This window comes from Podarcis liolepis (genome assembly GCF_965112155.1).
Source record: "Podarcis liolepis genome assembly, chromosome: 5".
Lineage (NCBI taxonomy): Eukaryota > Metazoa > Chordata > Lepidosauria > Squamata > Lacertidae > Podarcis > Podarcis liolepis.
In genome coordinates, this window is record NC_139556.1 from 59,888,820 (window position 1) to 59,911,567 (window position 22,748).

The following is a 22,748-nucleotide window of genomic DNA, read 5'->3' on the forward strand; positions in this document are numbered from 1 at the left end:
GTTGAGGGCATTCCTTGAAGCTGCGGTTCCATGAGGCTGGTAGAAGCCGGAGTGGCCTTGTCTCGAGGGAACCCTAAGACGGAGTTCAGCTGGCTCGGAATCCACTTGTTCGACGCACGGACGGTCTGGACTCCTTAAATTTTCTGCGCCTGCCTGCCCACATGGACAGACCAAACCTTGCACTGGAAACTGAGTCAGCAGCCAGAGCAGTTCAGGCCACACTCTGAAATACATTATGCGGGTATAAGTCTTGTTGAAGCACCTTACTTCTGAATTTTGAAAAACAGCTTCTAAAAAATTGCCCTTGGGACTGTTGAGCTGAAGGGAAAGAAATCCTGCGTGGTCGCTGGTGTCCACTCTTCACCAGCTCCATTGGCCAGAGTTAGACTCCAACAACACCTGGAGAGCCACATGCTCCCTATCCCTGGCATAAAGTGGGTGGGGTGTGTATGTCACTTGTGCATATCAGATGATAGTTCAGAGATTATATAATTTCAGAAGTTGGTACCTGAGTTCCCCTTCCCTCCCCAGTTGTCCATTACATTTTGGTGTGAAGATCTGATGAACTCCAATATGTTCATTTTTCTTCTTCCAGCTGATCATGAACAAAAAAAATATGTATACAAAAAGCAGTAGCTGGGCTCTCAGTTTTGTGGTTTTTAAGAGGTATGGAAGCGAAATTAAAATGAAAGACTCAGGCCTTTAAAAAACTAAACCCAAACCCACTAAATCATAGTCAGAGTAGACCCTACTCTAAACGGTCTTTAGTTCATTTATTTTAATGGGTCTGCTGTGAGGACGACTAACAGTTTCACGCATTGTGTGGAGAAGTATGAATGGCCTTGGAGGACATGTTCCGCTTAGGTGGGGTGTGTGTAGCATGAACCTGGGGATCGGGACCACGAAGTGGCCCATTGGAAAGCCGTCGCCGACCCATCAACTTGACCCTCAATGCTTCATCTTCATCTCGTCCTCCGTCTTGCCCGCTAATTACATTAGCCCAGGCAAGTCCATGAACTGTGCGCAACTTAGCAGACTCGGGTGCCCAGCCTCTGCGTGGTGGGCCTGCAGTTGACGAGGATCTCAAGAAGAAGGAAAGGGCCTCTTCCTTTCCTTTCCCCTCCGCGGCTTTTAACATTCCCTGTCCCGCCACCGGCTGGGTCTGGGACGCACGCGGTGCTAAAAAATAACGGGGCGCAGAATTGCGGCCGCGCGGATAATACGCTGACTCAGGCGGGAGGTTGCGCGGGTGCTTCGCTGTCTCCCCAAGCGCCAGCGCTCTGACTCTGCTGCGCAGACGAATGGTCTTGCTAGGGTCCATGGGTGCCTGGCGGGGCTCCCCGCTTGGGTTTGGCTGGGAAAGAAACTCCTTTTCTTCTCCCTCCCTCCCTCCCTCTTTCTCCTCGGCTGTCATTCATCCAGCTTCTCCGTGCTCCAGCCAATGGCGGAGCAGGGCCTAGCAGCACCAGGCTTTTGGCTAACATGATTGATGCCCTCGCAGCTAGGCGAGAGAGGGAGCCCACGGGCGCGCACATCCCCCCACACCCTCCCCCTCCCCCTTCCCCCAGCTTTTCCTTCCTCCGCTTCCATCCTCCTTTTTTTTACCTCTTTGGGATCAAGTGAAGCGCGACCAGGAAAGCTGCGCGTATTTTGAAAAAACCTCTCGCCTGGAAGAAGAAGAAGGGAGGAGGAGGTGGAGGTGGTGGTGGAGGTGGTGGAGGGGGGAGGGTAAAAGTCGCCCTCTTTGGGGTGGCTGTGGGCCCAGCATGGATCACTTAGGGGCGCACCACCTCCACCAGAGCCACGCCGAGCCCATCAGCTTCGGCATCGACCAGATCCTCAACAACCCGGACCAAGGCAGCTGCATGATCTCCAACGCGCGCCTGCAGGACGTGGCGGACTACGGCCTGGGAGGATGCGTGGTGAGCAGCGCGTACAACCCCATGGCCGGCCACTACGGCTCGGCCACCGGCGGCGGAGGCGGCGGCGGAGGAGCAGGAGGAGGAGGGTCGTCCTCCGCCGGAGGTTACAGCAACGGCGGGGCTTGCAGCATGGCTTCTCTGGCGGGGTCTTACAACATGAACCTGGGGGTCGGGACCATGAACGGAAATAACCTCAACGCGGCCGGGGGCGTGATCCGGGTTCCGGCGCACAGACCCCTGACCGGAGGCGTCCACCAGCCTCTCTCCACGGCCGTGCCCACCGTCCCGTCCGTGAACAATCTCACGGGGCTGACTTTCCCCTGGATGGAGAGCAACAGGCGCTACACCAAGGACAGGTTCACAGGTGAGTGGGTCTCTTTCCCTCCTGCTGCACACCTGCACTGGTCTCCCCCGTCGCTCGCTCACTCGCTCACTCGCTCTCCTCTCTCTTCTCTCGCATCCGAAAAACAAAACAAAAATAAGCTTACTGGCTCGGAGATGGAGCGTCCCTTCTCTGCCCCTAAGCAACAAATTTACCGGGCAGGCCTTAGGCACGATTTGTAACTAGTTTAAAGGCATCGATTGGCGTGATTTATAAATAGCTTTGATGGATTGATCTTAGATTTATGGCCCACTAGAGCGCTCATATATATGCCTGGGATTTGGCGGTAAAAAAAAGAGAGGCCTCCGTAGTAGAGAAGTTTAATCACATTGATTATCATTATTAAATTGGCTGTATTTGACAGCACTGTTATCCCGAGGTTCTAATGTTGTTGAATCTACAAGGGAAGAAGTAGGCTTTCAACCTCTCGAGCTATTCAAGTATTTCTCCCAGAAATGGAATTGGCATGCTAATAATCCGTAGTTTATCCATACTTTGTTCAATGACATTCATAGGAGCTGAGGTCTCCTTCATTTTTATTTTTAAATTGGTGGGGTGATCCAGCCCCAGTACTCACGCGAACGAATTTATAAATGATGCATTCCTACTGTAGCTGAATTCCCCCTCCCCCTCACATGGCTATATCTCTCTATATCTCTTAAAACTGTCACAGATATATTTATTTGAAAGGCTATACTAAATGCTACCACTAATAGCAATAATCACCACCACCACCACAATAGTAACTTATAATGTGGTCAGGCGAATAGTGTGTGTGTGTGTAAAATATAACATTTTGGCCAAATAATTATGTTTATAAAAAGTAATAATAATTCATCTACTACCGAAAGAACAGCCTATTCCAATGTTCAGGTAACATTTTAATAACCTCCCCGACTGTTTTCAATAGAATATACAGCACACGTGCGCGTGCCTTTATAAAATAATTTATATACAAATACACATACACATATGCATGTTTCCCAGCCCTAGACAGACGGCATTACGTGATACTGATCTGTAACATAAATAATGAAAAGGGGCAGGATCCAGATGCGAATGGCAGGGGAGAGAGTGGCCGATCAATAATCTGGTCTTGGAAACTACGTCTTCCTTTTGCGCCTCCTTTCGGATCCAGTCTTTTCTCGAATCTCTGGCCTGTAAATGGAGAGATCTGCGCTGCTATTATACACGAAACAGAATATGTGAGCCGATCAAAACGTATATTAGTTCAGAGGCAGATCCGTTCGAAGGAGAACCGTCACATAAACCGGTGGCTTTCGGAACATCTCGGGGATTTCCTGCCCCGCTCCCCTCCCACTGCAAACAATGACGGCCATAATATTTCAGTTTTAATTTAAAGAGTGAAACCCGAGCTTCATCAATAAAATCCCCATTATCTTTCGCTTGGAGAAGGATAGGATTACCCCAAGGGCTGGCAACTTACCTATCTCCCGGGGGGTTGTAAAGTTCAAACCAATGACTGTTTGGAGAGCCCCAAACAAGACAGATGGGCAGATAAACACCCGCGCAGTCGGGGTCTTTCCACCGAATAGAGCGCGCCCACCGCGCCGAGGCCTGCGATCCGCGTTGGGTTTGAGCCTCCAACCCTCCGCCCCGCTTCGGTTTCAGGAGGGTTTCCAGGATGTTGTTATTCCACAGCAGGGAAAACGCCCCAAGGTGGGGAGGAACCGGGGGTTTCGTTGGAGGAGCGAGGAGAATTCCAGGAGCAAGACCCGTAAGAACTAGTCTTTTATTACAGATGACCCAATAAAATATAGAAATGTAGATGTTATCTTGCATTCCCTCTGCAGCCTTTATTTTATTTTATTACGTATCGCAGCCATGATTTCCAGGCTTCAGTGAGATGGCTGCAGCACGCGTGGCTCTGTGCCGCTTGCTTTTAGAGCACGATTTTTAAAAAGGTTTTTTTAAAAAGCGCAGTCTGATTTATTCATTTATTTCAAGAGAGCACCTTGGACTCCTAGGTTTGTTCTTCCGACGAGGCTCCTGCAGCAAGTTAGAGGCCTACCTCTTCCTCTCTCCCCTTGCCTTCCGCTGAAAGCATTCGGGCAAAATAGGAAAATTGTTGGCGCTAAACTTGAGGGAAACACGTGTGTGTGGATTGGGAACTGTGCGATAAAATATACGGAGCGTTTGGTGGAATTTATTTTCCTCGCTTTGCTGTGGAACGCTTCTTTAATATTCATAAGCAGCGCAATAGCATGCACGTTTACTCGGAAGTAAGGCCCGTTATGTACAGTTTCACTAACTGTTAGGTAAAAAGTGCATAGGATTGCAATCGAATCTAGCCATAAATAAAGATATTTTGAAAGTCTCTTAAAGTCTTCGGATTTGCCACTAAATTATAAATCAGCGTTCAGATATCCTAGGACGGGGGGGGGGTTACAAACACTAAAATAATCTCATTTCATATTTTTCACCTACCACCTTCCCCTTACTTCCAACTTATTTCCAGTTCTCCCAATTCAAGCTTACAGTATGTATTTCGCTCCATGCTGCCCCTATAAATGCCTGGAGTATTTTTGTTTGTTTGTAAATTAAAGGAGAAAAAAGTACATTAGGCCTGAATAGAGAGGTGTTGGAGGATCGCGCTGTTAAGTGTCCTATTTAACAGAATAATTCCCAGTCAAACTTGGAACCAGAGGCAACACTCCAAAAGGTCCCCGTCCTCAACCCCCAAGTGACTTTTAAATCCTTTTGTTTTCCGCGTCGGAAAGTTTAATGTAAAAATCTTGCCACAGTGGCTTTTGGAAAACATCTTCCATAGGAAAGACTAATCACAAGGGAGAGGAAAAGTTGAGAAAGCAATCTAAATAGTATTTTGGGGGCTTGCTTGTTTTTGCTCTGTTTTGCTACTTACATAGCAGATTGTTGTTGCCATTTGAGAATGATTTCACGCCAGCATCGGAAAGGTCGGAAAACAGGCCACATTGCATCGATTTAAAATCAAAACGACAACCATATGAAAAGAATATCTTTGATTACGCGGCCCATTTCCCATTCCTTTCCCCTCAAACACGCGCGCGGCTCATGCCACCCGCTTTTTACCTAATAGTCTTCGTTCGTATTCTTAATAGTTTTTACGAGCATTCCTCTAAAAGCAACCCGCAGGTTTCGTGTGCGTGTGAATTGTATTTTTAAAATTAAACAAGCAAGTGCTCTCAGTATTTCATGAAACGCTGTATCGATTATATCGAACTGCATCCGCTTGAAACACAGTAACACCCAAAGAGCAACGTAGTTTTTCGGGGGGGGCGGGGGGGAGGGAGAAGTGTAGCCCAATTCTAACCACGTTCGTTCTACACTAAGTCCCACGATGGCTGCAGTTCTGTGCGCACTGATTCGAGAGTAAGCGCATTTGCATTGAGTGAGACTTAGTTCATTGGTAAGCCTTACAGCGCAATCCCGCGCGTCTTTCTTCGGAGGGTGTCACATTGTATTCAATGGCTTTTTCTAGCTTAGGGCTGAGGTTTACAGCAGGGATGAGTAACCTCCAAATGTTGTTGGGTCACCACTGCCATCATCCCTGTGCATTGGCCCGGGCCTGATGGGGGCTCCAGGATCCCCAACCCTTACAACTTTACCACCGCTGCTCATAGCCTGACGCTCTGCACCCTTTTCTTCCGACCCAATTCGACCCAATGTTTATGACCCAGTCCTACGTTTTATTTCGAAATAATCCCCATTGATTTCAGTGGGCCTTGATTCGTGTGTTGAGAGTCACCCGTAGCAACGTTTTCGGGGGGAAATAAACCAAAGTGGTTGGTAGGGGAATTGCCTGAAAGTCAGAGCTGCTTCAGTCTTTGCAAAATTAAAGCCTTCGGGGGCAGGAGCGGGTGCGGTGAAACATTAATAGGATTTAATTGCTGCAGTGATTCGTGACTCCTGCGAGGCCCAGATGAGTTTTGTCCTCATTTCGCTCGCGGTGTTGCTCTGCGCTGGCCTCCGGGCTAGCGAGGCAGCAAAGCTCAGCCTTACAGGGTAGGATTAGCCAACGTTTTGCACGATTACATATGCATTTTGAAAAAAGTCGCGCCCGAGTCCCTCGATGATCATCCATTTACTGTCATGTTGCCCATTCCGGGGTTGTTGTTGTTTTATTGTTGCTTTGCGGGGGGGGGGGGGCGGAATGCTGAACCCCCAGAAAGTGAATGCTAATGGACCAACCTAAGGTGTTTCACCCTCGGTCACCTCCCCAAAGTCAGCTAGGGACAAACCCTTCTCATCCTATCTGGGAAAAGGGACGGAGATGTTTTGTGGATTGTTCCACTGGTCTCAAAGCCTTCGATAAATGTGCCCTGTGGACCATTCAGTCTAGTTTTGTCTTTCTTCGAGGGGTGAGGGGGAAAGGGAAACCCCAGTTTCAGTCTTCAAGGGCCTGTCTGCTCGCCTTTAGAATATCCCATCTCTGGAACTCCTTTCCAACTCGTCTCCCGGCCCACCAAGAGCCCCCAGATTAGATCTGAAGTCTTTTCAATATCCAGGGGACTAGTCTCGTGGCTAGTTTACTAACTTGATAGATGTCGTCGTAGTGCTCTACATGTGTACGTCTATACCCAGAGGCTCTTGGGGCGATAGAAATAAATAGGATGATGTAAATAAAAAAATAAATAAAAAACTGGAGAAGCTCAGGCAAGTCGAGATCTTCGGAGAGAAATTTGGATAGGTTTCCACTTTCCCCTTCGCAAGGCTAAAGGGGTGGGTGGGGATTGTGGGTCATAGCCTGTCTTGAGGGGAGGGGGGTGTCTGCCTCTGTGCCTGGGATTTCCTCCCGTGCTCTCCTCGGCCCACCTCGGCCCAGCCTCGCTCTCTGACTGTCTGTCTGTCTGTCTCTTTCTGTCTCTCCTCTGCCAACGCTTGTGGACCCCTCCTGATCATGTCGCCGCTTGCTTCTTTGCCCCCACCCCCCACCCCCGCCCGCCCTGTCTCCCCCTCCAGTGGCCCTCTCACCGTTCACTGTAACACGCCGTATAGGTCACCCCTACCAGAACCGGACGCCCCCCAAGAAGAAGAAGCCCCGCACCTCCTTCACCCGCCTGCAGATCTGCGAGCTGGAGAAGCGCTTCCATCGGCAGAAGTACCTGGCCTCGGCCGAGAGGGCGGCTCTGGCCAAGGCACTGAAAATGACCGACGCGCAAGTCAAGACCTGGTTCCAGAACAGGAGGACAAAGTGGAGGTGAGCGGCCGAGGCCAGGCCAGGCCTCGTGGGGTGTGTGTGTGTGTGTGTGTGTGTGTGTGTGTGTGTGTGTGTGTGTGTGTGTGAGAGAGAGAGAGAGATTCTCCTTTTTGCAAGCGCGAAAGTGCCCTGGGATGCGCCTGGGCCTGCCATCTGATCTAAATATGCTCTCCCCCCACCAAAAAAGGGGATGGGAAGCCCCATTAGCTCTGTGGGCTTCACTTTCCAGCCAACTCCTACATTAGGATGCAGAGCCAGGTAATGGCACCTCCGTTCCTGCTCTTTGCTTTCCTCTGGGTTTTTCCCCCCTTTTGTGGGGGTGAGATGGGCCTTCGGGGTTGCCTGAACCTGCCTCTTTTCCCTGAGGTGTGAGCCAGTTGTGACTCAAGCCATTATTGGCGGATGGGATGTGTGTGCGCGCGCGCGGCCGCGCGACAGTGGCGCCATTGTATTGACTCGCAGTGTCTTCCGCGCGCGATGAATGGGAGGCTATTGTTCGTGCTCTAAGTGGTTCTCCGCAGCCTTGTCTGCACGTGCAGTTTGCTTAATACATGACGACCCTGAAGTTTGAGTTGGTTGGGAGCAGCCGAATACTTTTACCCAGGAAGTCCTATCTGCAAGCGGAATCAGTATTAAGGGACCTGTCTATGACACCTATTGAATTCATGTCTCCCTTATCTATACCAATGTATATGTGCGTTATTTAAGCCCTCTGTTATCTCTGCCTGCCGCGTGTTCCTTTCGGTTTTTTGTCGAGCCGGTCGCCCCTAGATTTGACAGCCTCTTGCATTCTTTTCCGTCCCCGTTTCAGACCTCTTTATAAGTCTCGGATGTCCCGAATTTCACACACATCAGACGAAAACGGTTGTCCATCCCCCCCCCCACGTGGATGTTTTATGATGAAGCAGATGCTGGCATCATCTATCTGCCTGCGCTCGCCCCCCTCCCCCAAGCCGTGCGCCTTCTAAATCGTCACGTGCATAGCCTGTCTCACAATTTGCCTTGCTTTCAGAGCGAGAGAATTGGATGGCCTGCCACTGGAAGGGTTAACGGCGTTCCAGCCTATCTATCCATTGACCGCTTTCCGGGGGGAGGGGGGGGGCTCGGAGGTGTTCTTGCCCGTTGCCTTTTCAAACAAAAGGATCGGCGGGAAAGAGTCTCAGGCCCGTTGCTATAGTTGCAGAAACAAATCAAGAGACATTGTATTGAGAGGGTCCAAGTGTACATCCGGCCGTCGGAAGTGAGCGCAGGTTCCTGGAGCCCTGGCGAACTTTCTGAAGGAGGCGCTTCGCTAATCTTGGTCATGGCCAGGGCAGCGTGGAGCCGAGGTGAAGGAAGCCCCTGCCAGAGATGCTCTGCAGGCTCTGTATGTTCTTCCTCTGTCTTCAGTGACCGTGTAGAAAAGAGGCCTCATCTTGCACGTGCTCTGTTCTTCTCAACAGAGCATTTAATCGGATTCAAAGTCCTGCCCCACCCTAGGAAAGGAAAGGAAAGGCGTCGCCCCTGGGTATTTTTGTTTTAATTTGCAGGAGATGGTTAATAGTATTATGAGCACTACTACTATTGCTACTATTAATAGTGAGAGAGCCGCCATGGTGTAGTACTGGACGCCTGGGAGACCAGGGTTCAAATCCCTGCTCAGCCACCAAGCTCACTGGGGTGATATTGGGCGCACTGCAGTTGTTCAGCCTAAGAGGGTTGTTGTGAGGATAAAATGGGGAGAAAGAGAACCAGGCATGGCTCCTTGGAGGAACGGAGGAGTGTACATGAAGCAATAAATAATGGGTATTTTGGGGAGAGGGAGGAGCGCGCGACACCAGCACGCCAATCGGAAGTCTGATTCTGAATTAGACTGCAGCCCAATCCGCTCACGCTTTTCTGAGAGTCCCATTTAACGGAACAGAATTCACTTCCGGGTAAACGTGCATAGGATGTCACTGTTAGGTTGCAAACCTATCTGGGAGTAAGCACGACTGAACGCGGCAGGACCCATTTCAAAGGAAACCATGGCTAGGATTGCGCTGTCGCGGGTAAGAGAGCAGCAGGACGAATTCGGAGTACAGTGGTACCTCGGGTTAAGTACTTAATTCGTTCCGGAGGTCTGTTCTTAACCTGAAACTGTTCTTAACCTGAAGCACCACTTTAGCTAATGGGGCCTCCTGCTGCTGCCGAGCTGCCAGAGCACGATTTCTGTTCTCATCCTGAAGCAGTTCTTAACCTGAAGCACTATTTCTGGGTTAGCGGAGTCTGTAACCTGAAGCGTATGTAACCCGAGGTACCACTGTAAATGGTTTGCCCAGGTGAGAAGGCATTTACATGAGTTCAAGGGCCTCAAGGGAACCAGCGTTTTTCAGAGTCACTTCCTAGAGAGAAAAAATAGAATCTTATAATAGAATAATAACCCTGAGAAAGTCTGGGTTTCCAGTTTTAATATAATAAACTATACATGGGGCGGCGGAGTCTCCCAAAGACTTTTACAGTGGAGGTTACAAGCGCTAAGCGCATGATAAAACGCCAATGCCCTTTTTGAAAATGGGCGTTATGAGCAAGTTTAAACACGTGTTTGTAGAATGCGGAGTTAAAGCCTTTTTGAGGGGTTAGTAAAAAACAAACGGGTGGCGTGCGGGTCATGGCTGTGTCAATAGCCTCGCCACTGTCTTTCCACAGCTAGAGCTCAATGGTAGAACATCTGCTTTGCATGCAGAAGGACTCAGGTTTGCTCCCCAGCATCTCCAGGTAGGGCAGGGAGAGAGAACTCTACCAGAAATCCGAGAGAGCCGCTGCCAGTCAGTGTAGACAATACTGAGCAATGTGGACCAAGGGTTCAAGGGAACTAGGGAGGCCGGGAGCCTTCAGGGGTACACGCTTGCTTCCAGATCACGCGTGGAAGCCTGTGCTCACAAGAAACCAGCAAGCAGAACCTGAGATCAACAGAGAATAGCCCCATGAGCCTACAGGACAATCTTCTGAAGGCAGGGAGGGAAAGGGTTCTTCCTACAGGCTGCCTAGTGATCTACAACCTTCCGGATCCCGTGGAATCCTGTGCCCGCAAAGGTTCTCTGCCGCCCTTCCGACGTGCACCTGAGGAAGCCGGGGAGAACAGCTACCCAGCGCGACTCCGCCCCCCGCGCCCGCGTGTTCTCATGAACTAACAATACTTAAAGCGGGTTTGAATCTTAGGAATCCGGCGTTTAAAGCTCAGAAAAGTGGGTTTGCGGTTTCCTCGTCTTAAATTAGCCAGACTAGACAGCAAACTTTGCCCTCACTGCAAATGTAAAAGCAGAGTCGTAGCTATGGGGCGGCTAGCCAGCTGTTTTGTTTTGTTTTGTTTTGCCCCTGGAGCCTTCAGAGGGGCGCCATTGAGGCTCCCAGGCCCAGCCTCTGTGTGTGCCCGAGCGAAATAAAGCCTAGTTTCGCCCCTGGTAAAAACAAGGTAGTCCTTTCCCGAGCAAGTCCCCCTGCCCTGCCCGCTTCGTTTTGCGGTGCTGACATTTCACAGCACCCAAGAGATTTCGGCCCTAAAACCCACCGACAGAAAATGTATTTGAACGTTTCAAACGGGAGCTCAATGCCTTTCACATGAAACATCACTGGGCAGGATAAGCAGTTTCAACTTTTTTTTTTTTTAAGTATTCTGAGCAAGGATAGATTTCATCAAAGTAGATTTGACATTTTTGCTCAAAATGAGTATATTCTGTGCTAAGCGGGCGGGCGGGGGGAGGTTACTGTCGGAATTTTGCAGTTCTGCCAAAGAAACAAAAGTCTTACCTCCTCAAAGTGAACCATTATTGTTAGCCATTAAATGGGATTAAACGAACTATGGTGTAAAAGGAAATATAAAGACAAGAATTTGCTTGAAGTTTGCGCGGTCCCTTCAGTGGATACTAATTCTCTAGAAATATGAATGTTAAGATAAACAACTTTGTTAAAACACAAATTATTACTATTTAATTTATTTTTACAACTGAAGCAATTTCAATGGGAGAACAACTCTCCGGTTTAGAATAGAGGCTTTATCCCTGTTATGCTCCCCGATGTTGCAAATGGCCCCTCCCGCTCGGCCAGATCAAAATCTGCTTGAAAACTGCACACCTATCACATGACAAAGCAGAGAGCTTTTCCTTCCTGTAGACCAGAAATCCTCTTCATCCGTTTTCAACCTTTCCTTCAATTTATAGTTTTTAAAAGGCTGGGGGCATAATTTCGCTAAAGTAGAAAGGAGTAAGGTATTAGGGATTCCATTAATCCCCCAATAAACGTCATCTCAGAACTGAGTGCTTGTAAGATGAATGTTCCAAATGTTGTCTGTTAATATATTTTAAAATAGTTATCAGTATGTGTTGAGCTATGTATGTAGGTATTTCAACTTTCTGGGTGACTTGGAGGCACACTTATTTCTCCCTAGGTATGATTGTGTCAGATTGCAGCCTCAAAATCTTTTCAGAACAACAAAACCGATCCTTGCAGTGTAATACCCTTTGCATTGGCTTCAGTAGGGTGAAAAACATTTCTTTCATGGTTGATTCTCTCTCTCTCTCTCTCTCTCTCTCTCTCTCTCTCTCTCCCTCCCTCTCCCTCCAATTGTAAACTGCCTTGAAAATTGTTGCAGTTCAAATGCATCCATGAAATTAAATCGCTTATTTAGAATTGGGTATAACTAGTGACACAAGTATGGAACTTGATATGTAGTTTTGATTTTATTTTAAAAGCTCAGTCGGATTTATTCGCATTGCTTGTACTTTAGGGCTGTGTTCATATTAAAATATGGGGTGGCTTTCATTTAAGTTTTACTCAGAATACAGCCACTGAAATTAATGCATCTAACTTGTTCATTGTCATTCATTTCAATGGCTCTACTCTGAGTAAAAGCTACTTGCATACCACCCATGGTCTCATAGAAGACAACTCCTAGGGGCCGAGGGCACTTCAGCCCCCCAATAAAATAATTGAGGCGCAGGGCCCCCCAAAAGTTGATGTGCATTGCCATTCAAATGGGGTGTGTGCACCTTGTGAGTGATTATGCAGGATGGGACTTACCTGCCCCCCCATATTTTATTCAAGTTGGCACTCCTGTATCTCATTAGGCACATCTGCAACAGTAATCCCCTTTAGGGCAGACAGGGCAGACTATATGGGGTTTGCTGTAGTTGTTATTTCACACTGAAGGCTCCAACTTTATGAATGTATTTCTATTTATTTAAAAATACGCATCCTGCTTGTCTCAAAGACATAAACGGAAGTAGCTTAAAACCAAGCACAAAATGCAAAATCAGTTCAAGATTGGTGACATGCATTAAGCTGCGATTCAAGTTGCAAAATCGGGAAAGCGACAGCTCTAAAACCACACTACAAATTGAAAATGGGGGGGGGGGGCTTGGTAGTTCCTTCCACTTGGAAGTCTGGAGGGTGGTGGGAGAGGGAACTCTCTGTGGCAGGAAGCCCCTAAGCTATGGCGCTCCCTCTCCACGAAGGTGCACATGGCCCCTTCATTCTACAGCTTCCCAAGAATGCTGAAGAATCATATTGTTACCTTGGCCTTTGAGGCTTGAAATGGATATTTTTTAAGGACCCAGACAATACTTCTGACTGGGAATGGTTTTAACTGGTTTTTATATTGTGCGCTTATATTGTTGTAACCCACTCTGAAACCTTATGGTGAAGGGCGGGTGAGAAATCCTATCAACCCACAAATAAACAAACGGAGCCACAGGATCAGAGCCAGTCAACAGAAAGCGAGGAAGCATCAAATCAAAGAGCCTGCTTTTAACTTGCTGCCCCTTCGGGCCGAAGTGCTGGAGCCGGATGGACCTCCCTGGGGAGGGCATTCCATAAAGGTAGTATCACAACTACCTTTGAATTGTGGCGCTGTAATATTTTACCGGGTCAGGCAATTGATTAAGCTATTAGAAGCTTGACAGCGGACTGGGCTATTAATGGATTGACTCCAAGCCAAGGTGCAACCTGATCTTCTGCATCGAAGGCAAGGCCCTCTTGGGGTTTACTCGTAAGGAAGCGTGCATAGGCTTCCAGGACGAACCTAGGCAAGTTTACTCTGAAGTGGTAAATCCCACTGAACGGGATTTACCCCCAAATAAAGTGTGTTCAGGTTTTACAGCGTTTAGCTTACGGACAGCGATGAAACTTAGTCGTGACTCCTTTCAACAGCCTTAGACTTCTATGGGACTTAGCTGCCGTGAGTCATGTTCCCCAGATTGGGGTGGGTGGTGGTGGAAGACGGCCTTTGCTGCATTTTCACCGGTCCCAGCGCTGCCTGGGCGGGAATCCCTCCCTCGAGACACTTAATCTCGGTGCTAGGAAGGTTTGCTTCTATCTGCATATTTGCAATTAAGGCGCTGGACGTTCTTTGGCGGAGCTGTAACTAAGCTGCTCGCTTTCCGTTTGCAATCTTGAAACAAATTGGGCTGGGACGCATGGCTCTTGCTTCTTCTTCCATCTCTCCCTCCCCCCTCCCCGTCTTCCTTCCTTCCTTCCTTCCTTCCAGAAGCCCGGACAGCGCTTCTCTCTTTCTTTGACAAATTACTCCTTTTTGCCCGCGCCAAGTGATGCTAACTGAGAAAAATGCCCCGCGCTGAAATTAATAATCTGTTTTTCACTAATTATCAAAGCGAGGAAGCAGGGTTGCAATTCTCTCCGAAGTCAAAACAATATTAAATATGCATCAGGAGTGAATTTGTGGTGGAAAGAAAGCGAGTGCATTATTCATGCGGTTCTTTCCTGAAGCGGAGCGAGGCTGTAAAACTCCTTTAGACCTCTCTCCCAGGCGTGGGTGCGAAAGGTGCGCGCGCAGAGAGCCCGATCCTGACCCTTTCCAGACCCTTTCCGTCATGCGTAAATGTGCCCACCGAAATCAGTGGGGAGTGCCAAGCGCCAAGATTTACTTCTTTGGCTTTTATCTTAGTTGTGCGGGTCTAGAAAGTAAGTTCCCTGACTTTAATTTTTGTTCTAACCGGTGTGTCTTCAAATGAACTCAGAGCTCCTTCGCTGCTTTACCTTCGCCAGATGGGCCAGGACAGCAGCACAGCTAAATTAAAAGCAAAACGGTAATTACAAGACAAGCACCCGGTTTTGTTTCGTTTTTTAATTGGGCAGGTCTTCCGCGAAGTGGGTCCCTGAATGTGTTATTAAAGAGGAGCCTGAGATGACTCATGGAAAATTATTCCTCCCTTGCCCGCGCGTTCCTTCAATGGCACGTTTTAAAGTCTGATGTCAGGACGCGAGCAGGTGGCAATTAGACGGTGGATAAATAGTTATTTGGAGGCCGAAGTTAAGCAGCGTTCAGGGCCCAGTGCAGTCAGCGAGATGAAGTTGTGCAGGTGCCCTCTCTTCCCATTGAAAACAGACCCTCTTCCCATCGAAATCAGCAGCAGTTACCCGTAGGCATGCACTCTGCTGTGGTTGGTTTGTGCGCGTTGCTATTTACGTTCTTGACTGACTCCAGCAAGTGCATTGGAACTCAGTGGAACTTACTTTCTTTTTTTAAAAAAAAAAATATTAACAGATTTTTATTGGGTAACAATAATCCATCTAAAGTCTCTGTTTTCAAGTCTTACAATCTTCCATACTGGTCATTGACTTTCAGAGTGAGACTTTACGGTTATAGGCAATACGTGGTCGGGAGAAGTCAGGAGAGAGAGGAGGGAGAAGGGATATTTTAGGATCAGGCTGTATTAAAAATGCTGTATACCTACTAATCATAAATCATGGCAACTTTCAACTGATCATCATAATCATCAACAACAATATACTGTACCAAAAGGAGCCTGGGATGCAGGTTACCTCTTTGGGCTCCTCCAGCCTGGAGTATACGTAATATGGATTTGAAGCTGCTTGTATCTCTATGTCCTCGTATAACTGGCAGCTTGCATTCCCCCTATCCCGTTAAATTTGGATTTTCTTCATCAATGGATAATTCAATAAAGGAAGAAAATACATTTCACCCAACTGAACTCACAGAAGCTTATTATGTGGGTGGGTTGTGAGTGGTTGTTTTTTACCTGTGTGGTGGAGTTTCCCTCCGTGGTGTCTATCACTAACCCCCCCCCCCATTTTGTTTCCATCAGTCCAAAGAAAGGGATGTAGTTTGCCTTTTTACACCTGTTGTTGCTGAAGGCATGTTCCTGGTGTTTTTGTTTCTGAAACAGCTCTTTTGTGCAGAACTGCTCTTGCAGAAAACATCTGTATTAAAAAAAAAAAGGAGACAGGGAAGGAAAAGGGGAGGAAAGGAAGTGGGCCTTTCATGCAAGCAACTCCAAATCCTTGCTTGGCATGGAGCAACACACATATTGTTATTTAAAAAACACACACCTTTTTGTGCAAATCTGGTATATTAAAAACTTGTGTTTCAAAAATAATAATTTTTTTATAAAAAAGAAAAAAAAGAAAAGAGGGAATATGCACAGGTAAACAAATACTTTTATGCATGCCCACAATGGCTCTCAATCACTGGCTTGGAATCACTATTATTATTATTATTATTATTATTATTATTATTATTATTGCATTTTGTGCAAATCTGGTAGATGAAAAAACTTGTATTTCAATAATAAATAAAGAAATAAGTGAGAATGTGTGCGCGCACAGGTAAATGGAATACTTACATGTATTTCATCCACATGGAACCAGAACCTATGCTGGGCAGGGAAGTATTAACTGAGGGCAGGGCTTAACCGCCCCACATAATTGACCACAAGATGCAGCACACCCTTTGAATGCCAATGTCTATCAACTGGGGGGGGGGCAAGCCCCTCAAATATTTTATTGGGGGGTCTGAAGGGACCTTGGCCCCTAGGAGCTGGCTCCTAGACCACCCACTCGTGTGGATGGGGAAAATTAAGGTAGAATTGAAAGGCATAACATTGAAAGTGTTCATACCATGTGTGTACAAAGGTGCACAAATGCACACATGAAAATAGCAACCACTTTAATGCATTTGTGTGGACACTGCCTCTTTCCCCACATCCTCATTTTGTTGACAGCAGTTTAGGTTTTCAGATGAGAGATGGTCATTTTCTTGTGTTTCCGAGAAGCTAAAATACCTACCATGATTTGTCAGTTTCACTTCCCTGCACTCTGTCTCTCTCACTCTTTTAGTAGTAGTAGCTATCTATAAATATTCTAGGGCTGCTGGAATCATTGCAGTAAGTAACTATTTAATATTATTACCAAAACTGTAATGGACTTTGAACTTGAAGCACTGTAAGGAGATCAATACTAATAAAGATAATAAAAAGGAATCTTCTATAGTTTCAATATAAACAGAGTTTTGAAACAATTTATTACCAAGTGAAAGAGAAGAGGAGGGAGTTGATAGATAGTAGAATCAGTCAGGTAACTGCCTACACCTGATTAGATTGGCTTGATAAAAAGATGGGAGAGTCTCTTTGGGTCATGGAAGAGAGTGAATGAGCAATGGGTGTGAGCCTGGCATGTCCTCATTTGCCATCCTGTTGATCTAAAATGTAAAGGAATGTGGTCAAAATGTGTCACAGTGAGCCCCAGATTAGTGGGCCTGAATAGTTGGCCCACTTCTGGGGAAAGCGAAGCAAGTCTATGCCTCAGTTTCCCCTCTCACCTTTTGCAAGCCTGGTTTCACAGTGTAGATATTGGGCAGAAACTTTTATGCATAAAAGAGGCAGTGCCTAAGCATTTTTACTGGACCAGTTTCTATTGAGAAAATAACTTGGCAAGATCAAGAAGAGATACAGCAAAGCTGGGTCTGTCCTGAACTGTAGGCCTGGGAATTGATTTCAGTGTAGTCTAAGCACACAATATTTAATAGTTTTTAATTGGCTTATTAATCTGGCATCACAACTGATGAAGCGGATATCATTTTTAAAAATCCAGAACCCACTTCTTAAAGCAAAATTTAGGCAAAGGATTTGTGATTGTTGTAAAAGAGAGAAGGAAATTGGAAATAATGCCATAGCGAAACATCCAACTCACTCTTTCACCGGAGAGAAGCTCTGTTGAAAGTCTTCAAGAACTTGCAGCTCAGTGGCAAAGTATCTGCTTTGCATGCAGAAGGCCCCAGGATCAAATCCTGGCATCTCCAGGTAGGGCTGTCTGGGAGAGATCCCCTTCTGTAAACCTGGAGAACCACTACCAGTCAGGAGACAAGATTGAGTTAGTTGGACGAACCGGTGGTCTGGCTTGGTGAAAAGGAGCTTCCTATGTTCACCACACCAGGCCTTGTTTAGACTTTGTGGAAGAGATGGGAGGTGAGAGATTCTTTATAATCTTTCCAATCTGTTCTCTCTCTCTCTCTCTCTCTCTCTCTCTCTCTCTCTCTCTCACACACACACACACACACACACACACACACACAAAACAAAAACAACCCCCCCCAAACCATTCTCCTTTAACGTTTCTTCCTCTTCTTCCTCCATCTTTTCTTCTTTGCCCCCCTCTCTCTTTCTTTGTGTCTTCATCATTCTTTTCCATTGTTGCCTACAATCATTAAGATCAGGCCCACTATCTGTTTGAATTCTCAGTAAGTTCTCATGACACTCCGAACAGGAATGTGCTGTGCTACTCTTAAGTGCCATGAACTTTCACGATACCTCAGGTAACTGATGAAGCCAGCAAATGGTTTATGAAACTGTGATTGTGCCACAATAGATCTGTTGGACTGTGTTCACTAGGGACCTTAGAAGAACCCTCCTGCCTAGTCAACAGTAATAGCTCAGTACAGGCATATCTTTCACTTTCATCATGTAAAATTATTTAAAGGGGGTGTAGAAATACTTTGGGAAACTTTCCAAGTGTCATCCAGGACATTGCCCTAATGACCCGAGCTCATCTACATTCCGTCCAGTCATAAGTGACATCAGTCTCATTCTAATGCAATGCTCCTTCAGCTAATGTGTGCTAGGTGATATGGGACGCTTTCAGACAGAAGCATTATGGGAGCTTTACATTGCAAATGAGTTGTTTAGATTTTCTATACACACAATTGGCACATGAGAGAACAACTCACTGTTTTTTAGTTTTAGGTTTCTTTATAGGTATTCCGCTCTTTCCTATCCATATTATGGACTCTTAACTTGGTAGTCCTAATCAACTTTCTGGAACTTCTGATTAAATCCCATTGAATTATTATTATTATTATTATTATTATTATTATTATTATTATTAAGCTCAGGGTATTAATATGGATTCAACTTTGTATCCTGCCCCCTCCCCATTACTTAAATGGGAGAGGAATATGCATTGGGTGTAATTCATTCATAGATGCCAACAAGCTATGAGACCTTTTGCCAACTCTCCTCTAGTTCAGAGGATTCTGTCCTGAATCTTCCAACACTCAACTTCTTCAGATGTCCCTGAGTTTTAGTGTTATGGGAGAGGGATAAAAACTTTTCTCTATCCACTGTCTCCTTGCTATGCATAATTTTAAAAACTTCTATCATGTCACCTGTTACCTTTTCATTAAACTAAAAAGTCCTATATAAAAAGTATAGAAAGGCTTATACAGTGGTGCCCCGCAAGACGAATGCCTCGCAAGACGAAAAACTCGCTTGACGAAAGGGTTTTTCGGTTTTGCGTTGCTTCGCTAGACGAATTTCCCTATGGGCTTGCTTCGCAAGATGAAAACGTTTTGCGCTTTTTTCTTAAAGCCACTTGAAGAGGCGTAGTTGCGACAGACCGTGCTTCACAAGACGAAAAACATCGCAAGACGAAAAGACTCGCGGAATGAATTATTTTCGTCTTGCGAGGCACCACTGTACTTTAATCCTTGCTGAATCCATAGGTTCAGGGAGATTAATTAAATTCTAACACTTACTGGGTCCAGGAATTTAGAAGTGTCTATCACCCACAAACTCATAACAATAGTTATTAGAACTTATTGTTGGCATTCTTACTTTTTTTGTTTTAAGCAATGTGTTCCTCAGATTTCTTTTTAGCATCCCATACTGTCCACTGGCACTTTTTTTTGGGGGGGGGTGCAAAGTTCCTGTTCCTTTCTGTTATCTTCACCTGGACAAGATTTCATTTTTTTAAAAGGAAGCCTTGATGTGAAGGAGATGCGTACCATCTCCACTGAAGACAAAAATCCTTTTCTGATATGACCAAGCTGACAAGAGTAGTTTCCCCAATGTTGATTTACAGAAGCTTGGCAGTTTAAGAAAACGATTGTTGTGCTCATACATATTGCTATGCTATCAGGAAGTCACATTTATCAGATGGTTGCATCAGGGTAGCCATGATTTCCTCCATGTGTACTTCACTGTGATTGCAGGTTTGAGGGCTGGGTTGCGAATGAGGGAGTGTCTTACTACAAAACCTGGGGGACTGATGATTCTCTTCAAGCCCAACCAGGGCTTATTTTATTCTACAGAACTGTCACCCCAAATATGCTTTCATGAAGGCTAAAGCTGACATTGAAAAGTCTTTTGGGGTTTGAGCTTGGCGGGGGGGGGGGGGAATGAGCCCTGTTTGATCTTGAAGAGGATCCTCACTCCCCAGGTACTGTACTAAGCCACTCTCTGATTCCTAGCACAGCTCTTTAACCTGCAATTGAAGCATTACAGGGAAGTATGCTGTGGCATTGTTGAGTACAATTTTCTCAACCCAATCTGCAATGTGGAGATAAAATCAGTGGATAGCATTGCAAGGTTGTTGCACTCTCTCCTCTGGAGCTCATCTGAACAAGTGTGATGTGGCCTGAAGCAGAAGCAGAGAGAGCCAGTGTGGTATAGTGGTTAGAGCAGAGGTAGGCAACAGGGTGCCCTCCAGTTGTTGTGGAACTACATCTCCCATCATCTGCAGCCAAGATGGCCATATTAAGGCAATTATGGAGTTTATTTATTTAGTAATTAAATTTTTATACTCCCCTTCATCTGAGGATCACAGGGTGCTTTACAGTTTAAAAACACAAAAAATAGCATAACAACAAACAAAAACAACACTCCACCGCCCATTCAGAGTTTAAAAGGTCATCTAAAAATAACAATAACAACAATAATATATTACTTATACCCCACCCACTCTGGGCGGCTCCCAATAGAATACTAAAATCACGATAAATACATCAAACATTAAAAACTTCCCTAAACAGGGCTGCCTTCTGATGTTTTCTAAAAGCCATGTAGTTGTTTATTTCCTTGACATCTGATGGGAGGGTGTTTTTAATTAGCCAAAGGCTTGGGAATTGTAGTCCAGCAACATCTGGAGGGCATCATATTGGTTTCCTCAGGATGTAAGACTAAGGCCAGGAAGACCTGAGTTCAAATCTTCATTTGACCAGGAAGCTTGCTGGGTGTCGTTGGGCCAGGCACAGACTCTCATCCTGACTCTCACAGGGTTGTTCTGAGGATAAAGTGGGGGCAGGAAGAACCACACATGCTCCCTTGAGCAACTTGGGGGGAAAGGCAGGGTGCAAATCTTATAAATCAAGAGTACTGAAAAATGATACGGTCTGCATCTTTCTCGCAGGCGACAAACTGCAGAGGAGCGGGAAGCGGAGAGGCAGCAAGCCAATCGCATCCTCATGCAGCTCCAGCAAGAGGCCTTTCAGAAAACCATCAACCAGCCCCTCCAAGCAGACCCCATCTGTGTTCACAACTCCTCTCTCTTTGCCCTCCAGAACCTCCAGCCATGGTCAGATGACTCCTCGAAGATTACCAGCGTAACTTCTGTAGCCTCGGCCTGTGAGTGAAGCCTTGACTTTGCCTGTGCATGGACTGTGGCGTCCCAAAATGGCTGCCCTTACCCAATGCCATTGGGAGAAGATCTATGACCCAGAAAAGGGAGTGGTGAACCAGCAACCAGATCGTGCCCTATGCAAGCAAATACTCTCTTAGTGGGCAAAACGTTGGCAGTATTTCAATAAAGGGCATCACTTTTGCTACTTCTTTGAGATTGCAAGGCCCGATTATGAAAATTCATGAAGCGTCATTTAAAGACTTTTCTGGGGAGAAAAGAACCTTACTGTTGTTCTTTTTTAAAAAAATATTTCCAAGAGAAACCACTCATATAATTCAGTTTTACTGGCAATGTAGGATTTGTTCTCCCATTTAAACATTTTAGACTGATCACTTGTAAGCGAAATAATGACACCAGTTTGAATTGGAAATGTTTTTGAACAGCCTCTGCATCTTCAGCTAGGGTTTGTTTTTGTTTTGCTTCTAAGGACAGTAAGATCCTGCAGATGAACAAGAACCTCCCTCTTTTCTTTTTCTTTTTAATTTTCAGAGATGAATTCTTTGGGCTTCTCTCCTTTTCCTTATTTTCCCCCTGCTGAAGGAATGAAACCAGAATTATTGTTGAATGTAAACATTACATTGCAAACCATTGTGTGAAGGTTGTGATCAGTTTTCCTGGCTACCACAGACTCTGCATTGATCAACTTACAGTTTAATAACTCTGAGGCATCTGTGGCATTTTTGCAGGGGTAATGCAGTTTCACTTGATGGATTATTTTGGTATCGTTTATGATGTTGTTCAATATTTTATTTACTTTTGGGTTGAGAAGTCTGCTTTGCCATGAGTGGAAAAGCCCTCTTTTCCCATTTCCTGACCAGCATTTTCACAATTTTCTTTTCATCACATTGAGGAAAAGCTTCTGATTAATTTAAGCACTTCTTATAGCAAACTCCAAGAATATAGAAAAGATATCTACAGCATATAGTTTTCACTTACTTTAACCTAACCATCACTGCCATTTTAAATCGGATGATACACAGAGCCAGGCAATTTATCAGAAAAGAATATTTTCAGTGAGGTTTTGAAATACATTCATCAGTTTTTTTATTATTAAGTTATGCACTTATAAGATGGTTTCCTTTTTTTGTGTACTCATTTTCTAAAGTGTTTGTGTAATTTATGTGGAAAAAAATTGAATAAAAAGGAAAAAAAAATTCAGTCCATGTTAGTGGAAAGGGCAAAACAAAATGAAACCCTGACAAGCTGCTCTCTCGCTCTCTCTGATTTTTGTGCTAATTCTTCTAGTAAGAAATGAGCTCAGAGATTATACAGCAACTGCCTGTGCAAGCACTGCTTGGAACAAACAGAAAGAGGGCTACTTCATGTTCACCAGCATGCAGGGATTATGCATTAATTTTAAGCTCTGATTTTGCAGCCTCAGTGTATAGAATCATAGAATTGTAGAGTTGGAAGGGACCCCCCCAAGTTCATCTAGTCCAAGCAGTTGTGTACCTCTTGACAACCTTAAGTTTGTGCTTAATTTCAAGCAATGTTGAGTATGAATGAATGAAAAGAAACA

At 45.8% G+C, this 22,748-nt stretch overlaps 1 protein-coding gene across 2 annotated transcripts; it reads left to right on the forward strand.

The window, feature by feature from the left end:
• Positions 1 to 1,766: 1,766 nt before the first annotated feature.
• On the forward strand, positions 1,767 to 22,337 carry TLX1 (T cell leukemia homeobox 1; the record flags this gene model as incomplete). Of its 2 annotated transcripts, none has more annotated exons than XM_083505166.1 (3): positions 1,767 to 2,286; positions 7,267 to 7,504; positions 20,960 to 22,337. In XM_083505166.1, the coding sequence occupies 3 exons, from the start codon at positions 1,767 to 1,769 to the stop codon at positions 21,180 to 21,182; spliced, it is 981 nt and encodes a 326-aa protein (XP_083361292.1). In that variant the 3' UTR covers positions 21,183 to 22,337. The 2 variants fall into 2 exon arrangements, with proteins under 2 accessions (XP_083361292.1, XP_083361293.1); XM_083505167.1 differs by having other exon boundaries at positions 7,303 to 7,504.
• Positions 22,338 to 22,748: the final 411 nt, after the last annotated feature.